At 35.9% G+C, this 20739-nt stretch overlaps 1 protein-coding gene across 10 annotated transcripts in view; it reads right to left on the bottom strand.

Moving 5' to 3' along the window:
* The window catches only part of RBFOX1 (RNA binding fox-1 homolog 1), a 370086-nt gene extending 361505 nt beyond the window's left edge, over positions 1–8581 (bottom strand). For 9 of the 10 annotated variants that reach the window (XM_074196334.1, XM_074196333.1, XM_074196336.1 and 6 more), the window contains exon 1: positions 8269–8581. In XM_074196334.1, the coding sequence (XP_074052435.1) occupies positions 8269–8355 (87 nt within the window). In that variant the 5' untranslated portion in view covers positions 8356–8581. The remainder of the gene's footprint in view (positions 1–8268) is intronic. The other variant, XM_074196338.1, reaches the window with a different exon arrangement.
* Positions 8582–20739: the final 12158 nt, after the last annotated feature.

Here is a 20739-nt window from a genome sequence, read left to right as displayed (position 1 = left end):
AGGGGAACTGCATTCATTTATACATAGTAGAAACGGGTTTAGAGGAAGTTTAAAGAATTAGCAGGTTACTCTGAGCCGAGTATCAGGCCAGTGACTTGTATAATTGTTTTAGGTGAGATATTGTAAAAAGAGTTCCAAGTTTAGAGACAGAATATATGACTTGAATCCAGGCTCTGGCACATAATATCCATGTGACTTTAGACAACTCATTTTAGCTTGCTACCTCAGTTTCTTCAACTGTCAAAAAAGGGGTGAAGGAGATGTGCTGGATAACCCCTGATGTCCTTCCAACTCTACATCTATGATAATATGAATATTGACATTACCATGTGATCAATATATAAGCATAAATTATGAGCCCCTCTGGGGTGAGCTGAGACACTACCTTTGACGGGAGGATGAATAACAGATGGGCAGGCAAGATTCCACCTCTTCCATTCAGTTATATTCCAGTTATGGTCAAGTCCTTAATTGCATGCCAAGAAGTTCCACAGCAGACCACACTACTCTTACAACTGCCAGTAATTTAAACTTAACTTAAAGTATTAATTAGGGAGAATAACAATGATTATTTATTTATTTTGTTTAGAACCTAGTAGTCTATCCCTAGAAAAGATCTGAGGAGTATTAAATTTAGTGTTTCTGAGTAATCATGAAGGCTCTTTGAACTCTAAGAGACAATGAGATATGCTGATTTCTTGGCATTCCAATTGGATTCAATAGATATGCCTATCTTTAGATGAGGAGAAATGTAAAGAGGCAGAAGTGTCCGCATCATAAATCACCTAAGAAAAAACACTTAGCCAAAACCACCTTTAAAAGACAGGGAGAGAGGCCCTGGTTCATATTCAAAGGTTCAGATTGCTGAGCACTGAAGCAATAAAGCTAAGTGTGAAACCAGCAAGCCTTTCCAGCCTTGGCTGCCCCTTGCCAATTTATTATAAAAAGCATACTTGCTGATATAGCATGCCTTTAAAATGATCAAAATGACAGATGGCTGCTGCAGAAACACAGCCTTTTTATAGTACTGATATTAATCAGGAGAGATTGACAGTGTCCCTTTAATCTTTTAATTAAAAAAGTACATTTCATATAAAATAGAATGGTGCTACTCTCGAGCTTTTCCAAGTACTTCTATAGGTTCCAAAATCCCAAATTATTTCCAATTTAATAACTTGGGTTATTTTCCTCCCCCCAACTCCAAACAAAAGAAGAATCATAGTGTCTCTAAAGTGGTAATATCTGCTACTTTGCCTCTGTCCCCTGGGAAATTTTCTTGCCTTTTCTGGTAGGTCACAATTTTCTTATCTATAAAATGGACAGAAATTCTGTCAATTTCCTCTACTGATGAAAACTGCAAACCCTCTATATCCTAGCAGTGGTCTTTGTGAGTAGTTGTAATGAGTATCTTCTGCTTTAGCTAGGAAGTCCTCAAAATTGTTTTCTCCTGAACTTTTCTCTACCCCACTTCCAATCCCTCCACAGGAAGAAAACCTAAACAGACATTTCAAAAAACTGAAAAATATCCTGCTTATACATAGGCCAATAAAATAGAAATCTTAGCAGTTTTCTAGTTATGATGATTACTGAAGGCACAGGAAGGGTAATAATAAAATGGAAATCACTGCTTTCTTCTCTAAAGATATCTATCTCTTTTGGGAGTAGAGAAGAAGTAAAGCAAGAGGGGCTAAATCAGGTATCATACTCCTTTGAGTATGCCTACACTTTTCCCCAGTCCCAAAATTCCCTATCCCCCAAAATATTCTTTAATAAAACCCACTGAAATCTATCATTGGGGTCATTATTTCAGTTTATAGCACAGTAAAGTGAGGGCTAACTCTGGAATCAGAGAGACAACCTCAGTTCAAATCCTGATTCAGATATTCTATCCATATAACTTTGGCTTATATAACCTTAACTTCTCCAGGTCTCAGTTTCTACATCTATAAAATGAGAGGTCAGACTAGATGATTTCCCAAGTTCCTCTAAACTCTAAAACTATGATCATCTATGATTTATGATTTCATTTTAAGAATGTGGTTTATATTCAAACACTATGACAACTACTTCAATATTCTCCTTAAGCCAATTCTCCTTAAGCCAATGTGGGCAGAGCCTCTATGACAACATAAGCACATCCTCTGATGAGTAATATACAGAAAACACAAAATGAAATCACATGGATCTTGACAGTTATCAGAAGCATATTATTTTTAAAAATTCTATACGAATAGAGCTCTCAATATAAAAGATCTTTGGACTATGAAATTTCTTAAATAGGTTTAGTCAATACTGTCCTCTCCACAGGAAAAAAAAACAATGATCCTTAAAGATTACCTACTAAACCATTGAAAATTACAATTTCAATTTGGTACCCCACAATTCTTCAAAGAGAGCTCAAACTAGGCACTTATTTCATTATTAAAATCCTATGTTTTATTTTAATATCTCTACCAAATAAATGAGAGGCACACAGCCAACATCTTATAAACTTTTTAACACCTTAAGGATCCAAGATCCTGCCAGTATGGGACATTTCCTGCAAGCCCTCTAAATCCTAGCAGTTAGTCTTTATAAAAAGCTCTTGTCAACCTTTTGATAAGCCTCTGTGACTTAGTGAAGTGAGTCCTCACAATTGCTGGGTCTGTCCTTGAAGTCTAGATTTTTAAAGCTTGATAGAGCTCCTGTTCTTGCCTAGCTTTTGAGAAGCCAATGCTACCTGGTACCATGATGAGTGAGGCTTTCAGTTTGGGACTGGATATAAACACTGCAAAACTCAGTGGAGGTAAATTCCTTCTTTCTGCTCTAAAACTCACAGGTTGACTGATAAAAGTACCAACCACACCAGAAAAGCCACTTTTCATGTGTTTTCATTTGATGCTGTGCTTGGCTGTGTACAAAGGGAGTTTAAAAGGGCACTATCTTCTGTATGCTTTCAGTGAAGAAGTTAGGTATTTATGACATCCATAAAGTTCAATATAATAATAGAGAAGGCTATTCCTGAAAAGCCTGATTTTAGTTGAGACACAGCATTGAGGAGAGAAATAAGGCTTCTGAGACCAATTTCTAAAATTGCTCCCAACTCTGTCCATAATCCTGCTAGATCTGATTTCAACACAAATCAGAGGATCCAATCATAAGCCTTTGACTTTCTGCTTTGTATAATGACATTGATATATTTATGCTTCATAAATGAAGGTAATGTTACTGATCTACTAACACTAGATACGAATGATGAATTTTTTTAATCATCATCATCATAACCATCATCATCAGAGGTAATATGACAAAATAGATATATCAACTGACCTTGGAGTAGGAAGAAATTGGTTCAAATACCACCTTGGAAACATGCAAAGCAGCATAATTCCAAGCAAGTCACTTAACCACATGTCTCTAGGATTACAAGTTGCAGGTCAGGTATGGAATTGCATTGGTGGAAGAATTTCCTTCCCTGGGATTCAACTGCACAATGAAAATGGAGATTTGGACCTTCATAATAAAAAAAAAATGAATGAAGATGTTAGGGTTTGGGCTAAAAGCTGGGCATTTGTTTTTATTTTTCCTTCCAGTAGTGGCCAAAATCATTTATATCTATTATGAACCAATAAGGAATTGAGGCAGAATTTAAACACAGGCCTTCTAATGAAGTTTAATCCTCTTTGCTACTGACACACTGCTACAAGTTCTATTTGAGGTTTGTATTCATGACCCCCAAATCTTGATATTTTTACTACTGATCTCTTAGTTCTGTTGGAAACCAAATGTGTTGATTACATGATTAAAAGCAGCTTGATATTTGGAAATATCCAGATGTTTCAGGTCACATAACCATAGTCTGTATCTCAGACAACTATATCTGCAATTGTCTCTGCAGGTATTCAACCCAATGATGCTTACATTGATGTTTCTGTCTCAGTGGTATACATGTCAGATCCAATGGGAGCTGCTCTAATTCTTCCCTTCTGTCTCTTGATACCATAAAACAGTTCAGAATCATTTAAGTACCTCCCATTCAGGAATTGTACATACAGATGATTAGAAACTAACCCTGGCTATATAAAGACTAGGGTCATAAGTTCAGGGGATACAGTTCTTGCCAGTATACTGAAAAAAGAGGCTTTCAGATAGGGCTAGCTGCTGTTCCATCTATAAGAAGGTGTGAAAGTGGCTATTCGTGAGAACCTATTAGGAAACTGAAAAGGTACTACTTGGCCAAACCATAGAGTCTCTTCAGGCTTAGAGGCAATGAAATATCCAGTGTCGAGAATGTTGAATCAGAAAAAAAAGTGGGTTTAAATTTTTGTTCTAATACTAAATGAGTTTGTGATCCTAAGTAAGTCATTAAAACTCTATGTGTCTCAGGCAACTCCCTTAGATTTACTTACTAGATGCTCAGAATCTATAATGTGGGGAGAGAGTTTCAGAGATCAGACATTTATTGTAGCAAATAAAGATCACTCATCTATGATTAGGTTTATACTCTATACCCATCAAGCTATTCTAACTTGACTAGAGCACCAAAGGGCAACAGGCAGGCATACATGGGTATGAGCTGATTTCAACACATTACAAATAAGAATATATACCAGAGTACAGGGTTAAGAATGCTATCAAATAAATGAAGGATTGAAAAAGAATTCAGGCCAGTTACATAGAAAGGATAAACAATAAATGATGGATAGTCCACCTGTATCACTAGAGGAATCCTTGTAGTACTTGAGTTCAAATGAAGCCTCAGACACTTAATAATTACTTAGCTGTGTGATCTTGGGCAAGTCACAACCCCACTGCCTTGCAAAAAAAAAAAAAACAACCAAAAATAAAAAATAAATAAACTAGAAAATTCTAGGGATCTGTGACTCTGTGACAATGATTTCCATGGAAAAGGTTGAACTTCGTAGTTGGACAATCAGGTGAAATCCATTAACAGGAGCCTCTTGGAATCTTTGTGGTAATAAGAGAAATTCAGGGAAGGCAGGGTGGCTAGGTGGCATAGTGGATAAAGCACCGGCCCTGGAGTCAGGAGTACCTGGGTTCAAATCCGGTCTCAGACACTTAATAATTACCTAGCTATGTGGCCTTGGGCAAGCCACTTAACCCCGTTTGCCTTGCAACCCCCCCAAAAAAAATGAAATTCAGGGAAGGCTTTTAGAACTTTGGGACTGTCCTCTGACAAAATTATACTGGATGACAGTAGCAAAGGATGGGAAGATGTGCATTTGCTGTAATCTATCAGAGGGAATATTCAGGACCATTGGGATAGTAGAGTATAAAATCAATACAAAAAATACTAAATTAAAGAAGAATTGGAGTTTACTTCATCCTCTGAGATAATTAAATGGTAAAGGTTCCTTTGTATTATGGCAAATCCCATGAAATGGAGAATATCTCACATGTTACAAAAAGTATTTTGTTCTTGGTGGCAAAGAATCCAGGGCAGGAAACAGGCAACTAACCTGATATTAAGTTACTGTAGAAATAGAAGGCATTTGGTGAAGGGAATATTCACTTATTTAATTTTTTCTCAGGTGTGGGGTGATTCCAATGCAATTGTCATTCTAATGAAAATGTTTAATAGCATATTTTGGCTCAGGGTACCAGAAAGAAAGATAAGTACTCTAAGGCCCCAACCCTTCATGGTATAGAATGGAAGAAGACAGACTCTGGACCAGGGATTTATAAATGATCATGGAGTTAGATTTAGAAAGGACATTTTATTTTGTCTTCTCTGACCTCTAATTTTCTATATAAGGAAATTAAGGTCCAGAAAGGGGAAATGACTTGCCCAAGACCCTAAGGGAAAAGACAAAACTGTGAGTTGAACTCAGGTCTTCTGATTTCAAATCCAATAGTCTTTTTACTATTCCACTGTTAGTCTATTCTCTTTCATTTGGGGGCAGATATGGCATATGTACCTCCATTAACATACTACTAGGATACTGGACTATTGCTATGGCAATAGAGTTTTGTTCACTTCTACCTGGTTGCAAAGGCTCTCAGCAACCACCTACTTGTCTGTCTTCAGAAGACCAGTGTCAGTAAATTCAAAACACTCACCAAAAACTTTAGCTGTCATGGGATGAGTTGTTCTGGACAACCTGGGAAGCCAAAATCTAATATTCGGGCGAGCTGTGATCTTCACAGGTGGAGAGGATACTATCCTTTGATAAAATCATAGTTTTAATTAAAAAGCCATCCACCAAACCTGAATCCTTGGACAGATAAATTCTAGTATTACAGTTTGCAAATGATAGTACCAGTCCATTCCTACTTTCTAAAAGCAATTTGCCACACTCCACAAACATATTGGCTAAGATGGTTCACCTAACAAATAAAACCAGATCTCCCAAATTTTTCAAAGAGCCCTTGTGTCTTCTAATCTATCACCTGGGTAATGTGTCCAGAGTGGCATTTCGTAATGACAGCAACATTCCAACAAATCAATAGTTATTTAATTCCCAACAAGCTCCCGAGTCCATTAAACCTGATTACATTCACCCATTTCAGTTGGGTGCAGTTATTTTTCCTACACCGGCACTTAATCTATAACAGGAACTTATGAGAACTTTCAAAAGCAATTTCAGCATCAATCAGCATAGAGTGAAAGGCACGATTTGCTTGTAATTATTTATTGGACAGGATAGCAGAGGATCTGACAGAGCTCCTGGTCCTGACCTTCACCCAAAATCTAAAATGGAAATAAGAAGAGTTGCCTGTAAGCTTCCAGTCATGCCCTCATATCCCACAGGAGCAGTAGTTGCCCATGCCTGCCTGGACCAAAAAACACAGACATTTCAGTATTGATAATGGCCAATCTCAGGTAGATCAATTTATTTCTACTTCATACACATGTGGCTGATATCAAGTAAACTCTCCAGTGAAGGCGCCAGCCAGCAATCCGGAATTATTGAGCTGTTCAGCTGTTTGGAATCACCCCAGGTTTGCTATCCTAGCCAGCCTTTTGTAATAAACAATGGGTTACAATGAAGGTTGGGGGGAAAAGTAATGTGTCTGCCCAATGATCTGTGCTGAAGACTTTTTTTTTTAGTTCAACTCTAATGAGCTGGGCTGAATTTTATTCACTTCACTCACTACCAAACTACAGATTTGGGGCATCTGGGTGAGGGCAGGGGGATCCTTTTCTTTGCTTATTCGCTATGAATAACAATTAGATTGTATTTCCTTCATATAGAGCAAAGTATCATAGAGAAGGGGTTATTTTACATTAAAGGCAGATTTCAGAAAAAAAAAAACCTGCTGGAAAATAACCAGAAAATGTTGGAAAGATAGTACTGGAATATAATCATGCAAAAAACCTTACAAATACTATACCACAGAATATCTAGACTAGTAGAATTGTTAAACTAGAATGAGGAAGGAATATTAGAAATCCTTTCACCCAATTCCCTTATTTTACATATGAGAGAGTGACTTGTCCAAGATCATATAACTATTTAGTAGGAGAGTCAATCTGAAAACACAGGTGTCAAGTGTTTGATCACTACACATTAGACCAAAAACTGCAGCTTGCCAAATTCTCACAGTGAAGACAGATATTTTTCTAAGCAAAAACAAAGTCCCTTGAAAATATTTGGAAAAATTATCTGAAATACAATGCTAGCATATTTGCTCTGAACTCCATGATGGAATTAACTCCTAGTTAATTCCCCAAAAAACCCAAATATGTTTCAAGTCACCAATTTCTTGCCATCATTAAAAACTCAAAGGACTGATGTGGGGTTCCTATAATAATCTCTAAATTTCATAAATTAACCATCATTGCATTATTCCATCTTACCAAAAAAATTCTATTAAAACAGACATTTCATGTGAAGTCTAACATATGAATTAATGCATATTTAATGTTACTCATATTTGCTGGGCTAAAGCACTTAGCTGAACCACATCATGGTAAGTTACTTTCCCTCATGATCTGCAGTGGGAATGCTGAGTCCCTCAGAAAGCTGAAACGGATAGCAAATCCTTTGCCCTGTGGTCAACCTCTTGAAGCAAAGGCATGAATGTTAAGCAGCAGGCAGATCAATACAAGCAAATATAGCTCAACTACACCATTTATTCAGCCATGAGAGATGTCAATACACAGATTAGGGTGATCCATCTTTTTGATTTCCTACTGTCTTCTCACTGACTACATGAGGGCTTTTTCCTGTATTAAAAGTGTTTGCTTTCTCAACCATAAAAATTCCAATTATTACTCTAAGTGCACCAGAGTTAAGTTGCTTGTTGGAAGCGGCCTTGAATTACCTGAACAAGTCCCGTGAAGTACGGTGCCGCGGGCACAATCATGGGCACTCCGTAGGGATGTAGCAAAACTCCTTGAGACGACAACATGGTTTAAGTGATTGTATTACTCCCACTCAAGCTAAACACATCAATTGAAAGTTAGGCGAAAATCTATAGACCAAGTTCTTCCAAACTACAAAGCTTAGAGCCAAATAACTTCTGTCAGGGCCCAACCCCTCGTCAACTCGGAGGAAAAAAAAATCTACATCAGCAACTCTTAATGTTAAAGTTTTCTTCCCAGACAACGAAGAGAGACAGCAGCTGCAAAGCTGAAGCTACCAAAATGGAAGGTGCTATTTTGGGAACAGCTTGTCTAACATGACTAACCAAGTACTCTTTGTTAATTTAGCTTTGCAAAAAAAAAAAATGAGAGGAAGAAAGCAACAAGATTCAAGCGATTCCAAAATGAATTCTGCCAAATGGTAGATGGTTGGTGCCACATAAGGTTTTGGGAAGATACATGGAAAATAAAAAGTGAGAAAGAAAATATAGGTCGATGTTTAAACTTGAAGCAACTTGTTAATACATATAGCTTTGTTCATTTATGAATGCTAATTTTTTAAAAAGAAACAAAATTATGGAAAACTATAATAGTGTTTAGAACACTGCTATTGTGTGTTCATTCACATAAATTTTGAGGTAAATATTTTCTGATTATTAAACTTGACTCTCAAATTCTGAAGCATTTCTTGATGAAAGATACTATTAAATTTTGAGATATAAGACAGGGTCTATACAACATCAAAAATCTGGATGAGATCTGAAAAACTCAGGTAAAAATCTGAACTTTCTATCTCCAACATATTTGCAAACAGCCTGATGAAGACTGACAGCAATTTTTTTTTTGCCAGTTTAGAACCAGATGTTAAGCACAGTGTAGACATTGCTCTATATTCTCCATTCTGAAAGGCATAGATAGCAGCTGTGCTTTTGATCTTCTGGTTTTGTCTAGTGGGAGGGAAGGTTGTTATATTTAGATATTTCACTCTTTAGCAGGCAATTATATGAAGGTCCAATGTGTTGTGTCCACTTAGGTGATATTCAAAGTGGAGAAGAACTTACAAGAAATCTTTCAATAACACCTGCTGAATACATTCCAACCCTTAAATATAAACAGGAAAGATGTTTGAAATATGCTGAAATGGGGAGGGGGAGTTAAAGGTACCTTAAATTACATTCCACTGTTGCCTTCTCATGAAACCAAACACAAATTCCTGTACTCTGAGAGAGCCTTTATACTAATTTTAGTTACTTAAATTAGCAGAATAATTGCTTTTCTAGATAACAATAATAGATAATATTTAGCACAAAATTTCATTTAAAACTGAATTTTGGCCATCTTGAAAGCTTTTTTTTTTTATAACTGACACTGATGAATCAAACAAGCGCCATTAGCAGCTGTAAGCTGACCCCTCTTACTTAACAGCCCGATACGGTTTCTAACTTTAGATTTGGAGCTGTGACTCCCAACATGGCATTTCTAAGAAGTTACCAGTGAGGACAGAAAAGTCATGATGGGATATAGCCATGTTTACCTATTCCTGGTTTCCATTTATAGACAGCTTCACTCTTGGGTTTGAGTTGGGGAGGTGGGGGAAGGGTAGGGATTATTTCTATCAGACTGTATTAATCAGTTCAAATTATGTGACTTTATAGGAGTAGAGAAAACAGTCCCTGGCAAGTTAGAAAACCTGGGTTCTAATACAACATCCAACACTTAAATATGTGATCCCGAGAAAATTATTTCCCTTCTTTTGAGTCTCTTACTTCAACTACACTATAAAGGGGCAATATTACTTACTTAGTAATAGATTTGCTATAAGGGTCAAATGAAATCCTATACAAGGAAATTTTTGAAGAAACCTAAAGAGACATATGTACATATTATTATAAGATTCTATTACCTCAAATGAGAGGTAACATGGCATTGTAGAGAACCAGTTTTGAAGACCTGGGTTAGAATCCTGTCTGATAACCAGAAGTCTATAATCACTGTTAAAGTAACTACCTCTCAGGTCCTAGACAATTCTCTAAGATTCAAAATGATAGACTAACTGATATTATCCATTAGTAAAGGATCTTTCTACCAGAAAATTCTGATACTAATGAACTCAATGGCATGGAATACCATATTCTCTTATTCCCCTCTCATAAGTGCATAATATTGACATCACAAGGAATGAAAAGCAAAAGGTTTTCACAAAAATTTGTTTTTAAACAAGATTTTTACTCTTACTTCCAAATAATATAAATAGCAATATCTAATATTAATACTGGGTATACCCAAAATTTCATTGTGATCTTAAACTATTAGCTTAAGCATTTGCTTTAGACTGAACTAAGATTTGAGGGACAGATTCTTTAAGTGCTTTAACATGTCCAAAGTAATTCACACCTCTCAAACTGGCCAATATGACCAGAAAGGACAATGATCAATGTTGGAAGGTATGTGGGAAATCTGGGACACTAATACATTGTTGCTGGAGCTGTGAACTCATCCAGCCTTGCTGGAGAGCAATTTGGATTGCACCCAAAGGGCAATAAAAATGTGCATACCCTTTGATCCAGCAATGCCACTACTGGGTCTATGCCCTGAAGAGATCATGAAAAAAAGGAAAACATCACTTGTACAAAAATATTCATAACAGCCCCATTTGTGGTAGTGAAGAATTCAAAATTTAGTGAATGTTCATCAATCGGGGAATGGGTGAACAAATTGTGATGTATATATATATATGTATATACATATATATATATATATATATATATATATATATATATATATATATATATATATATATATATATATAGAGAGAGAGAGAGAGAGAGAGAGAGAGAGAGAGAGAGATCTTATGGAATATGGAACACTATTGTTCTATTAGAAACCAGGAGAGATGAGAATTCAGGGAAACTTGGAAGTACCTGCATGATCTGATACTGAGTGAGATAAGCAGAACCAGAAGAACATTGTACACACCATAACAGCAACATGGGGTTGATGATCAATCTTTTTTTTTTAGTTTTTGTAAGGTAGTGGGGTTAAGTGGCTTGCCCAAGGCCACACAGCTAGGTAATTTATTAAGCGTTTGAGGCCAGATTTGAACTCTGGTACTCCTGACTCCAGGGCTGTTGCTCTTTCCACTGCGCCACCTAGCCACCCCAGATGATCAATCTTAATGGACTTGTTCATTCCATCAGTGCAACAATCAGGCCCAATTTTGGGGTATCTGTGATGGAGAACACCATCTATATCCAGAGAAAGAATTGTGAAGTTTGAACAAGGAACAAAGACTATTACCTTTAATTAAAAAAAAACATTAACTTATTATGTAATTTTGCTGTATCTTATACTTTATTTTCTTTCCTTAAGGATATGCTTTCTCTCTCACATCACATTCAACTTAGATCAGTGTATAGCATGGAAACAATGTAAAGACTAACAGACTGCCTTCTGTGGGGTGGGGGGAGGGAAATGAGATTGGGGGGAATGAGTTCACAGCTCCAAAATATATAAATAAATTTTAAAAAATAAAGTAAGAATTTAGACCACCTGGGGTACTATAGGGTATTATTATTATTATCATTATTATTACCATTTTACATATAAAAACTGATGTTTAGAGAAGTTAGGTGACTTCACTAAAGTGACCCAACTAGTTAGTACCTGAGAAAGGATTTGAACCCAAGTTTCTCCTGGGTCCAATTTCATGTTCCATCTACTACACAATACTACCAGTATTATGGAAATTAATAGTTCTTCTATTATATATAGTTTCAAGTTTCAAATTAAGTATACAATAGAACTGCAAGATCATGTAGGTTACAAGTGAGGATAGCTACTCAAAAAATCTACATTCTTGAATGAGTAAAGTCAAGAGTTGGGAAGAAGAAGCCTTTTGAATGGATACTTTTCTTAACTCTGGAACTGTAGAGTAACTTTTTGGAGACAAACTCAGTTGGGACAATCTTTACTTTTCCAGAGATACTTTCTGTCTCTTAAATTTGCCTGAGATGGAAACAAAAATAGTAAATCACTAGAGAAATATATTTACTACCTTTACCACCAAAAATCTGAAAATACATTTCCAAAGAATGTGTTTTGTATCATTAACCACTTTGAGAATAACAAAATATAATTCATTTTGTCCCAAGTTTTGAAGCCAGCCTTCAATTAAATGACTAATTTATATTCCTTTTGTTTTTTCACTTTGCCTCCTATCTGTATTCTCTCCTTTCATGTTACTTCCTTTGTATCATTTGATGTATCCTTATGTAGTTTTTCAGGGATTTCCTTCAAGTAAAATTTTTACTTATAACTTCTTTGATTTTTTTAGCTTCCTTTCCCTAAAATAATCCTCTTCTCATCTTTCCTCTCTCTCAATCCATGATCAAACTCCCTTCTCAATTGCTGACTCTTTGATTCCCTTCTGTCATGTCTTTGTATTTTAATCAAATCTTTCCCCTGCTCCTTTTATTTTCCACCCCCCCTTTCTGTGTCTCAGTATACCTCCCCCAATCAAATATGCAGAATTTGGGATTGTAAATGATTACACCATCCACCCCCATTCCTTCTGGGTGACAGCCGCCCAAAGACTAAATGTCAGCTTAGAAGAGAAGAAAGCAGAACACAAAATCAAAAGAACAGGGTAAAGGTGAAGGTAAAGCATTATGATAATAGTCTTGATTATTTAGCAGATCATATGTATAAACACACACATATGCATCTACATACATATGTATATATAGTCCAAGAATTCCATTAGTTTACAATTTGTTTACATTGAGTTTACATTTAAGCTTACAAGTGTAAACCAAATTCCATTTGGTTTACAATTCTCATTTACTAGTACTTATATCCACACAAAAATCCAAAATGAAGCATGATTTTTTTTAAGTCTCAGAATAAACTGAATTTTAAAACATTCTCTTGTACAGAATGCTCACACATCTATGGTATGATGGTAATTGAATTTTTTAATGATGACCTGAAAGTACTGAAAATTTCTAATACTACTCCCAAATAATCAAATAATAATTTATGCAGAGGATCGTTTAATAATGATGATGGTATTTCATTTTATTGAAACCCACAAAAAAAGAGGTAATTTTTGATTACCAGACTAAGTGAAAACCAGACTGGGGCTGTCCAAAATGCTACCTGCAGGCTGCATATGGCCTGCAGTGCAATTTCATGCAGCTCCCTATGGATTTACTAAATGGTTTAGTAAACAAAGCTGTGCTACTGTAGAGCTCTCACTAAAATGGCAAATCAAAATATATTGTCTTTTTTTCAATAAAAACTTTTAAAAGTGTTATTGGACAGCCCTAACGTAGACTATTCCTTTTTCAGTCTTAGCTGAAAAATACAAAATCAACTATTGTAGCTCTCTAATACATTATGCTATGGGTAATGTACAGGGAAGTAATTTATACTGGGATAATCAAGAAATTACTATAATCACAATAGAGCAGTTATCTGAATATCTTCTAATCAGATTACTTGGTTAGAGTAAAGATAGCTGAAATAACAATGGGGAATTCTACTGTTTGTATTTATATTAACAGAAAAGCCTATGAGGTATCCTTCTGCAGTTCTTTCCATTCCATTATATCTTCTACTTCCTAACTTAAGATTCAATTAAACAACAACAATGTGAGAAGATCAACCTTGATGGAAGCAGCTCCTCTCAGCAGTTCAGAGAGCTAGAACAACGGTTTTATACTGGCTATAGACTATGTTATCCCCACGCAGAGGAACAAAACAAAACAAAACAAAACAACACACACACACACAACTTCAAAATCTGATGAACACTTTATAAAAATTTTCTCTTATGTATCTCTTTCCCTTTATCCTAATTCCTCACAACGAAAATAACTAATCTATAAGCATGTTTATCAAAAATATTTAAGTAAAATGTTAACCTGACTGTTCACGACTAAAGGGAGGGGGGGTGGGGAGGGAGGGTGGAGGGAAATTTTGTAATTTAAAAATATACATATGCATATGGATGAATGTTTAAAAAAATAAAATAGATGAACTTAAAAAAATTCACAAATCAGTTTGCTACTCCTAGGTGCAAAGCTTTCAGTGGTTTCCTACTTCACAAGAAATGGAATCCAAATATTTCTATCCTGTTTTGAAAGACCTTTATCACTTAAATGTCTGAATAGTTCATAAAGCACATCTTCCATTCTGACCAAGCTAATCACCTCACTATCCCATGAACCTATGATGTTCTTTCCTCTATTATAGATTCTTCCGTACAGTCATATTGCTCCTTCTCAGCCTCCTTTGCTGAACCTTCATGAAGATCATGCCCACTAACCTTGTGTATTCCACAGAACTATGCTTTTGGTCCTCTTCTCATTTTTCTTTATATTATTATTCACTTGAAGTTCTCATCAGCTTCCATAATTTCCATTATCAATTCTACACTGATGATTCTCAGGTCAATTTAGCCAGCCCTAACCTCTCTCCTGAGTTCCAACTGCTTAGTAGATATCTCAAGAGGTCTCAGCTGTCCCAAAGATATCTTAAATTCAATGTGTCCAAAATGGAAATTATCATTTTTTCCCAAAAGTCTCCCATTTGACCTTCCCTTTTACTGCTGAGTGTACTACCATTCACCCGAGTCACAAAGATCCAACCTAGGTCTTTTTTACTTTCCTTATTTATTCTAATGCCAGGTCCTGCCAGTTTTACTTTCATCACATCTTTCCACTTATCTCTCTCATTTTGCAACTGAACTATTGCAGTAGCTTCTGATTGGTCTCCCTTGCTCAAGTCTATGCCTATTCCAATTCATTCTCCACTTAGCTGTCAAATTAATCTTAGAGACACAGGTGTACAGATATGACTTTATCAAACCCCACCCCATTCAATCAACTCCAGTGCCTCCATATCATCTTCAGGATCAATATAAAATCTTCTTTTTTGTCATTCAAAGTCCTTTACAACCCAACTCCCAGCTACTTTTACTTCCCATCATGTATTCAGAGATCCAGTGACACTAGCCTCTTTGATATTCCTCTTCTGATACCCACCATCTCCAGACTCCAAGCATTTTCACTGACTGTTCCCCATTCCTGTAATTCTCTCCCTCTTTATCAGGTTTTTTGTTTTTGATTTTGTTTTTGGTTTCCTTCAAGCTGAAAGTAAAATCCATCCTTCCATAGCAACTTTTTCCTGATCCATCTTAATGCTTGTCCCTTCCCTTAATTTTTCTCAATATTTTCTGCATATAACTTACTGTACAAAGTTGTTTTCATGTTGATTCCCCCATTGGACCTTGAGTTCCTTGAGTGTAGGGACAACACTCCAGAAGCTTAGAGAACTAAAGTGGTGGATCAAGGGTCACATAACAACGGAAGGATTTGAATTTCAGTCTTCTTGACTCCAGATCCAACCCTCTGTCTATCAGGCCACTTATTTGCTGAAGAAATTCCAGAACCCCAGGCAGATTCACAGACACCCTAATTAACACTGAACTAAGAGTGAAAATAGAATGTCATTCCCAACTTGGTTGTCTAATTGCACCTTGACTTCAAGTTTGAAGACCCAGAATTGACTCATTGAATGGGAACATTTAAATCTTCATTAGTATCACACACTATCCTTTCCAACAACAAATGTTTGGTGAATACTAACTAACCATGTCTAGAAGTACAAAATCCAATCACAATTTGAAAGACTTTTTGTTGCTATTTTGGGGAAAGGGGGGGTAGATTGGGTTTTTTTGTCTGTTTGAGAATTGTAAAACTTTCCTTGGAGGAAATGGAATATTTTAGGAACCGGAAAAACTATATCCAGGGATCTCTAAGCTAGGTCCTTTCCTAAAACATGCTTACTGAAAATAATGTTTGCAATAATTTGCATATTTACAAGGGAATGGGATAGAAACCCAGGCCTATAAGTTCACTGGTAAAGGAAACATTTCTTTACCAGTGCAGGTCAGCATCTTCTCTGCAACTTAAAGCCTTAGAAAGCTACCTAGGGCCTTGAGGAGTTATGCTGAGTTGCCCAGGGTCATATAATCAGAAGTCAAAATGAATTCATTTTCCTGGTTTCAAGGCCTGTTCTCTAAACATAATGCCCTGTCATTTTTAAAATTTTATATATAAATAAAAAAAAGAAATGTCTGCATAAATATGATAAGTGAATATTACAGATATAAAATGCATATCTACTCATAGATATTTTACATGCATTTTGTATCCCTATATATTCATAAGGATACATATATTTACCTATATATATATGCATGTACTTATTGACAGAAAATTGTTACTATAATGTCATAAATTATTGTTATAAAATATCCTTATAATGTCAAAATTTCACTAATGTCCTTACATTCTTACTCTTAAGATATTTATTCTTGATTAAGTTGCGCTGAAAGCACATCTAGATTTCTACTATCTCAGGGATGTTACCTTTTGGGCATCCAAGCTCAAGATTCAGCTTGAACTGAGATGCCTACAAGGTAACAACCCTTGAGCTATTCTAATGAACTTTTAGTGACCTTGCCCCCTTTCCTTGGGATGCATGGCATGACAGGCAAAGCAATAAAAATGAAGTGGTTGTTCTTGCCCAGACTGCCAAGGATCAATGGAGTCTCAAGACCAGGCCCTGATATTTCACCTCTCTTTCTAAAACTATAAAAAATTTTTAATGGATCTCTTTGGTAGGGAAATCGACTGGACAGCTTCCAAGTTCTGCCAACCTGCTATCTCAATTAAAGGCACTTTATTATTCCTCAACTTATAACTTTGATTTACTGCAGGTCTAAACAAGCACAAAGAAATATTCTCTCTCTCTCTCTCTCTCTCTCTCTATATATATATATATATATATATATATATATATATATATATATATATTTCTTTTTTTGTGCATGAGAGAAAGAGAGAAAGGGGAAGAGGGAAGGGGGGAGAGTTAGAGCAAGAAAACAAAGGAGAGGGAGAGAGGGAGAGAGGTGGGAAAGAGAGAGGGAGAGAAAATGAGAGGGAAAGAGAGAGGGGGGGAGGCAAAGGGAGAAGGAAAGAGGGAGAGGGAAGGAGGGAGAAAGAAATGGCGAGAAAGACTTGGTGGATCTCTGTAGCAGTATTAAAAACAGGTTTATGTTCAATGAAAGTGGATTGAGTAGGGTAGTATAGTATACTGAGAACTGACTGAAAACAAAACCCTAATGTTTTTGCAAAGAAAAAAAGAAGTTAGGTTCTAATCAGAGGGAGATAAGAAGACCTAACAATTCAACCCTTATATTCAATCAATCAATACTGCCACAGCTTATACAAAGGGTATGTCATCTATTCCCCTGTGACTCCACTCACCTTCTCTGTAATTTTCCAAACCAAAATATTCCTACCTGGCAGAAATTATCTTATATGCATTTTATCCCCATTAAAATGCAACCTCCTTTGTGACAGAGGTCATCTCTACTTTTATTTAATTTCTTCAACACAAGGCTAGGCACATAGTAATTAATCCTTTAATAAAAGCTTTTCATTGATTCCATTCAGTAATCATTTATTAAGCACCTATTATATGCCAGGCATGTTGCTAAACCCTCTGAATGCAAAGAAAAAACAAATAATCCCTGTCCTCAAGAACTTACATTCTAAAAGGAATATTACAAGAACATACTTAAGTATATACAAGATGGATGCAAAACGACCCTAGAGAGGAAGGTTCTAACAGTTCAGATAATCAGTAAAATGACTCCTGAAGAAGTTGAAGCTTGAATTTAAAGTTTCTAAGAGCTTTGGTTGAAGAGGGAGATCATACTAAAATGAAGTTTTTATTGTTTATTATTTTTTTAGTCTTGACCCACTTTATGTGATCCTATTTGAGGTTGTCTTGGCAAAAATCTGGAGTGATTTGTCATTTCCTTCTCCAACTGATTTTACAGATGAGGAAACTGAGACAAACAGGCTAACATAACTTGCCCAAGGTTACACAAGAAGTAAGTGCTCGAGAGCAGATTTTGAATTCAGAAAAATAGGTTTTCCATAGCCTATTGCCACCAGCAAGTTGCCCTGAAGCACAAATAAGGAATAACAAATAGGTCAGTATGGCTGAGGAGGCTATGGCGAAACCTTGGAGCACAGTAAGGTGTGAGAATACTGGAAAGGGAGGAAAAGATCTAGGTTGTGAAGACCTTCAAAATGTCCCAAAAAAGGAGTTTATGTAAGACACTGGATTTAATAGGAAGTTACTGGATTTTCTTGAGTAGGGGAATAACATGGTTATAACTATGCTTTTCAAAAATCCTTTTGGTGACTTTGTGAATCAGACTTGTGTTCTTAAGGTAAGGAGAGCAATCCAGAAGCTGAGAGGTGATAAAGCTCTGTAATCTATAATGGTATCCACATGAATGAAGAGGAGGTATGGATGAAAGAAAATAAATCAAAGTCATAAATTGAGGTCACAGAGATTAAAAACAGGATTCAGTAACTAGATCGATGAGAGAAGTAACAATGAAGAGTATAAAGTAAGGTTGAACTTCTGAACTTTGAAGTTGGGAAGTTGGTGATGTCTTCAAAACATGGTGGTGCCTCAGTTTCTTCATCTATAAAATGAGAAATTTGAACTAGTTTCCCTTCTAAGATACCTTCTAGTTTTAACATTCTCTTATTCTCTAAAGTAATATGAATTTTAAAAAAACTTTCTTTGCTGAATCCTCTATCCTTAGCTTCAGTACCAAAAGATATATCATTCAGCATTTATTAAATCAATAAATATTTATAAAGCACCTTGGATCTCTCACAATTCTTGATATTGTGGGAGAATAAGAATACTAAAACAAGACCTTCTTTCTCAGGGTTTACAAGCTAGTTAGGAAAGAGAATTTGAATATAAAAGCAAATAAAGAGATTTTAATATATAAATATACTTAGGCACCCAGGTAGAACAGTGGACAGAGTATTGAACCTGCAGTTAAGAAGAACTGAGTTCTAATACATCTCTCAGACATTTACAGCATTTTAACCCTAAGCAAGTCACTTAGCCTCTGTATGCCTGTTTCCTCATCTACAAAATGGAGATAAATTAATCAGCCTTACAGAGTTGTGGTAAGGGTTAAATTATATAATATTTGCAAACTGCTCTGCAAGCTTTAAAGCAGTATATAAATACTCTCATATCATCATAGCAATTAAGTTAAGTCAATAAATAATTCTGGTGGTGGAACATGGTACCACAGAACACAAAAGAACAGAAAAAAAGTTTGTGTTTCTGTATAGATATAGTAATTGTAATGCTATTGCTGAGGAGAGAATCTTTCACAGGTGAGCTCTCATTCTGTTAATTAGTGATCCTTGATTAACTCTTGGGAAGGTACCAGAAGAAGGAGAGGAAGAAGGAAACCTTCAAAGTAGCATATACCCATTCTTGTCCTGAGAAATCAGTTTTTTGAAAATAATTAATTGTTAACTAATGTTTGTCTTTAAAGATGAAAAAAATTTCAATGCATTTTATTTTAACATTCTAGAAATAGCACCCCCTCTTTATTCCTTTCTTATAGCAATGAAAAACAGTGACACAATACCTCCTTGCCTCTGAACCAACAAAAGAGAGAGAGCTATTATTTTTATTCTTTTTTCTCTAGGGCCTTATTTTATTGTTTAATAAGAAATTAAACTCACTAACATAGCAGTGAGCTATGGTAGTTTATATGGTAGGAATAATCAGTATCATTTTTTAAGAATTCTGGTAATCATAATAACCTTTGCTCAGATTTAGGCAGAACAGGATGGATGCAACCCAGGCATATGAGATCAAAAGTAGAGTTTCCAGGAGTTCAAGCTGCATCCTCATATCTTAGGAAAGGATGATACAGACTACCTGAATTATGAGCATGAATGAGTGTGTGGAGGGGGTGTTCTATTACTCAGCAATTTTTATTGTTAGAAAGTATTGCCCTTTATTCATAAATTTAAAATTCCTGAAGCATAAATGACTGGAATTTTCCTCAGTTCCAATACTTCTTTTTAAGGGACAGGGCCATGGATATATAATCCGTAGGGCCTTCAGAGCTATTTTGTTCCAGTAACTTCATATTCTAAATAAGGAAATTGAGGTCCAGAGAATTTAAATAAGATCACAATAAATGACAAAAGAAAATTTTGAACCCAATCCTCTGACCCAATATGCATCAAAAATGTATTCTAGGTCTGGCTAGGTGGCACAGTGGATGGAGCACTGGCCCTGGGTTCAGGAGTACCTGAGTTCAAATCCGGCCTCAGACATTTAATAATTACCTAGCTGTGTGGCCTTGGGCAAGCCACTTAACCCCATTTGCCTTGCAAAAACCTAAAAAAAATGTATTCCATAGGGGTAAAAAAATACAATTTAATTTTTTGCCTCATTCCCCTATCGCCAGCCCTCACTGTCAGCTCTCTTAGATAAAAAGAAGAGTTCTGGAGTAG

This window comes from Macrotis lagotis, chromosome 8, assembly GCF_037893015.1.
Source record: "Macrotis lagotis isolate mMagLag1 chromosome 8, bilby.v1.9.chrom.fasta, whole genome shotgun sequence".
Lineage (NCBI taxonomy): Eukaryota > Metazoa > Chordata > Mammalia > Peramelemorphia > Peramelidae > Macrotis > Macrotis lagotis.
The sequence above is the reverse complement of the archived record's forward strand: the minus strand, read 5'-3'. Positions and strand labels throughout refer to the sequence as shown.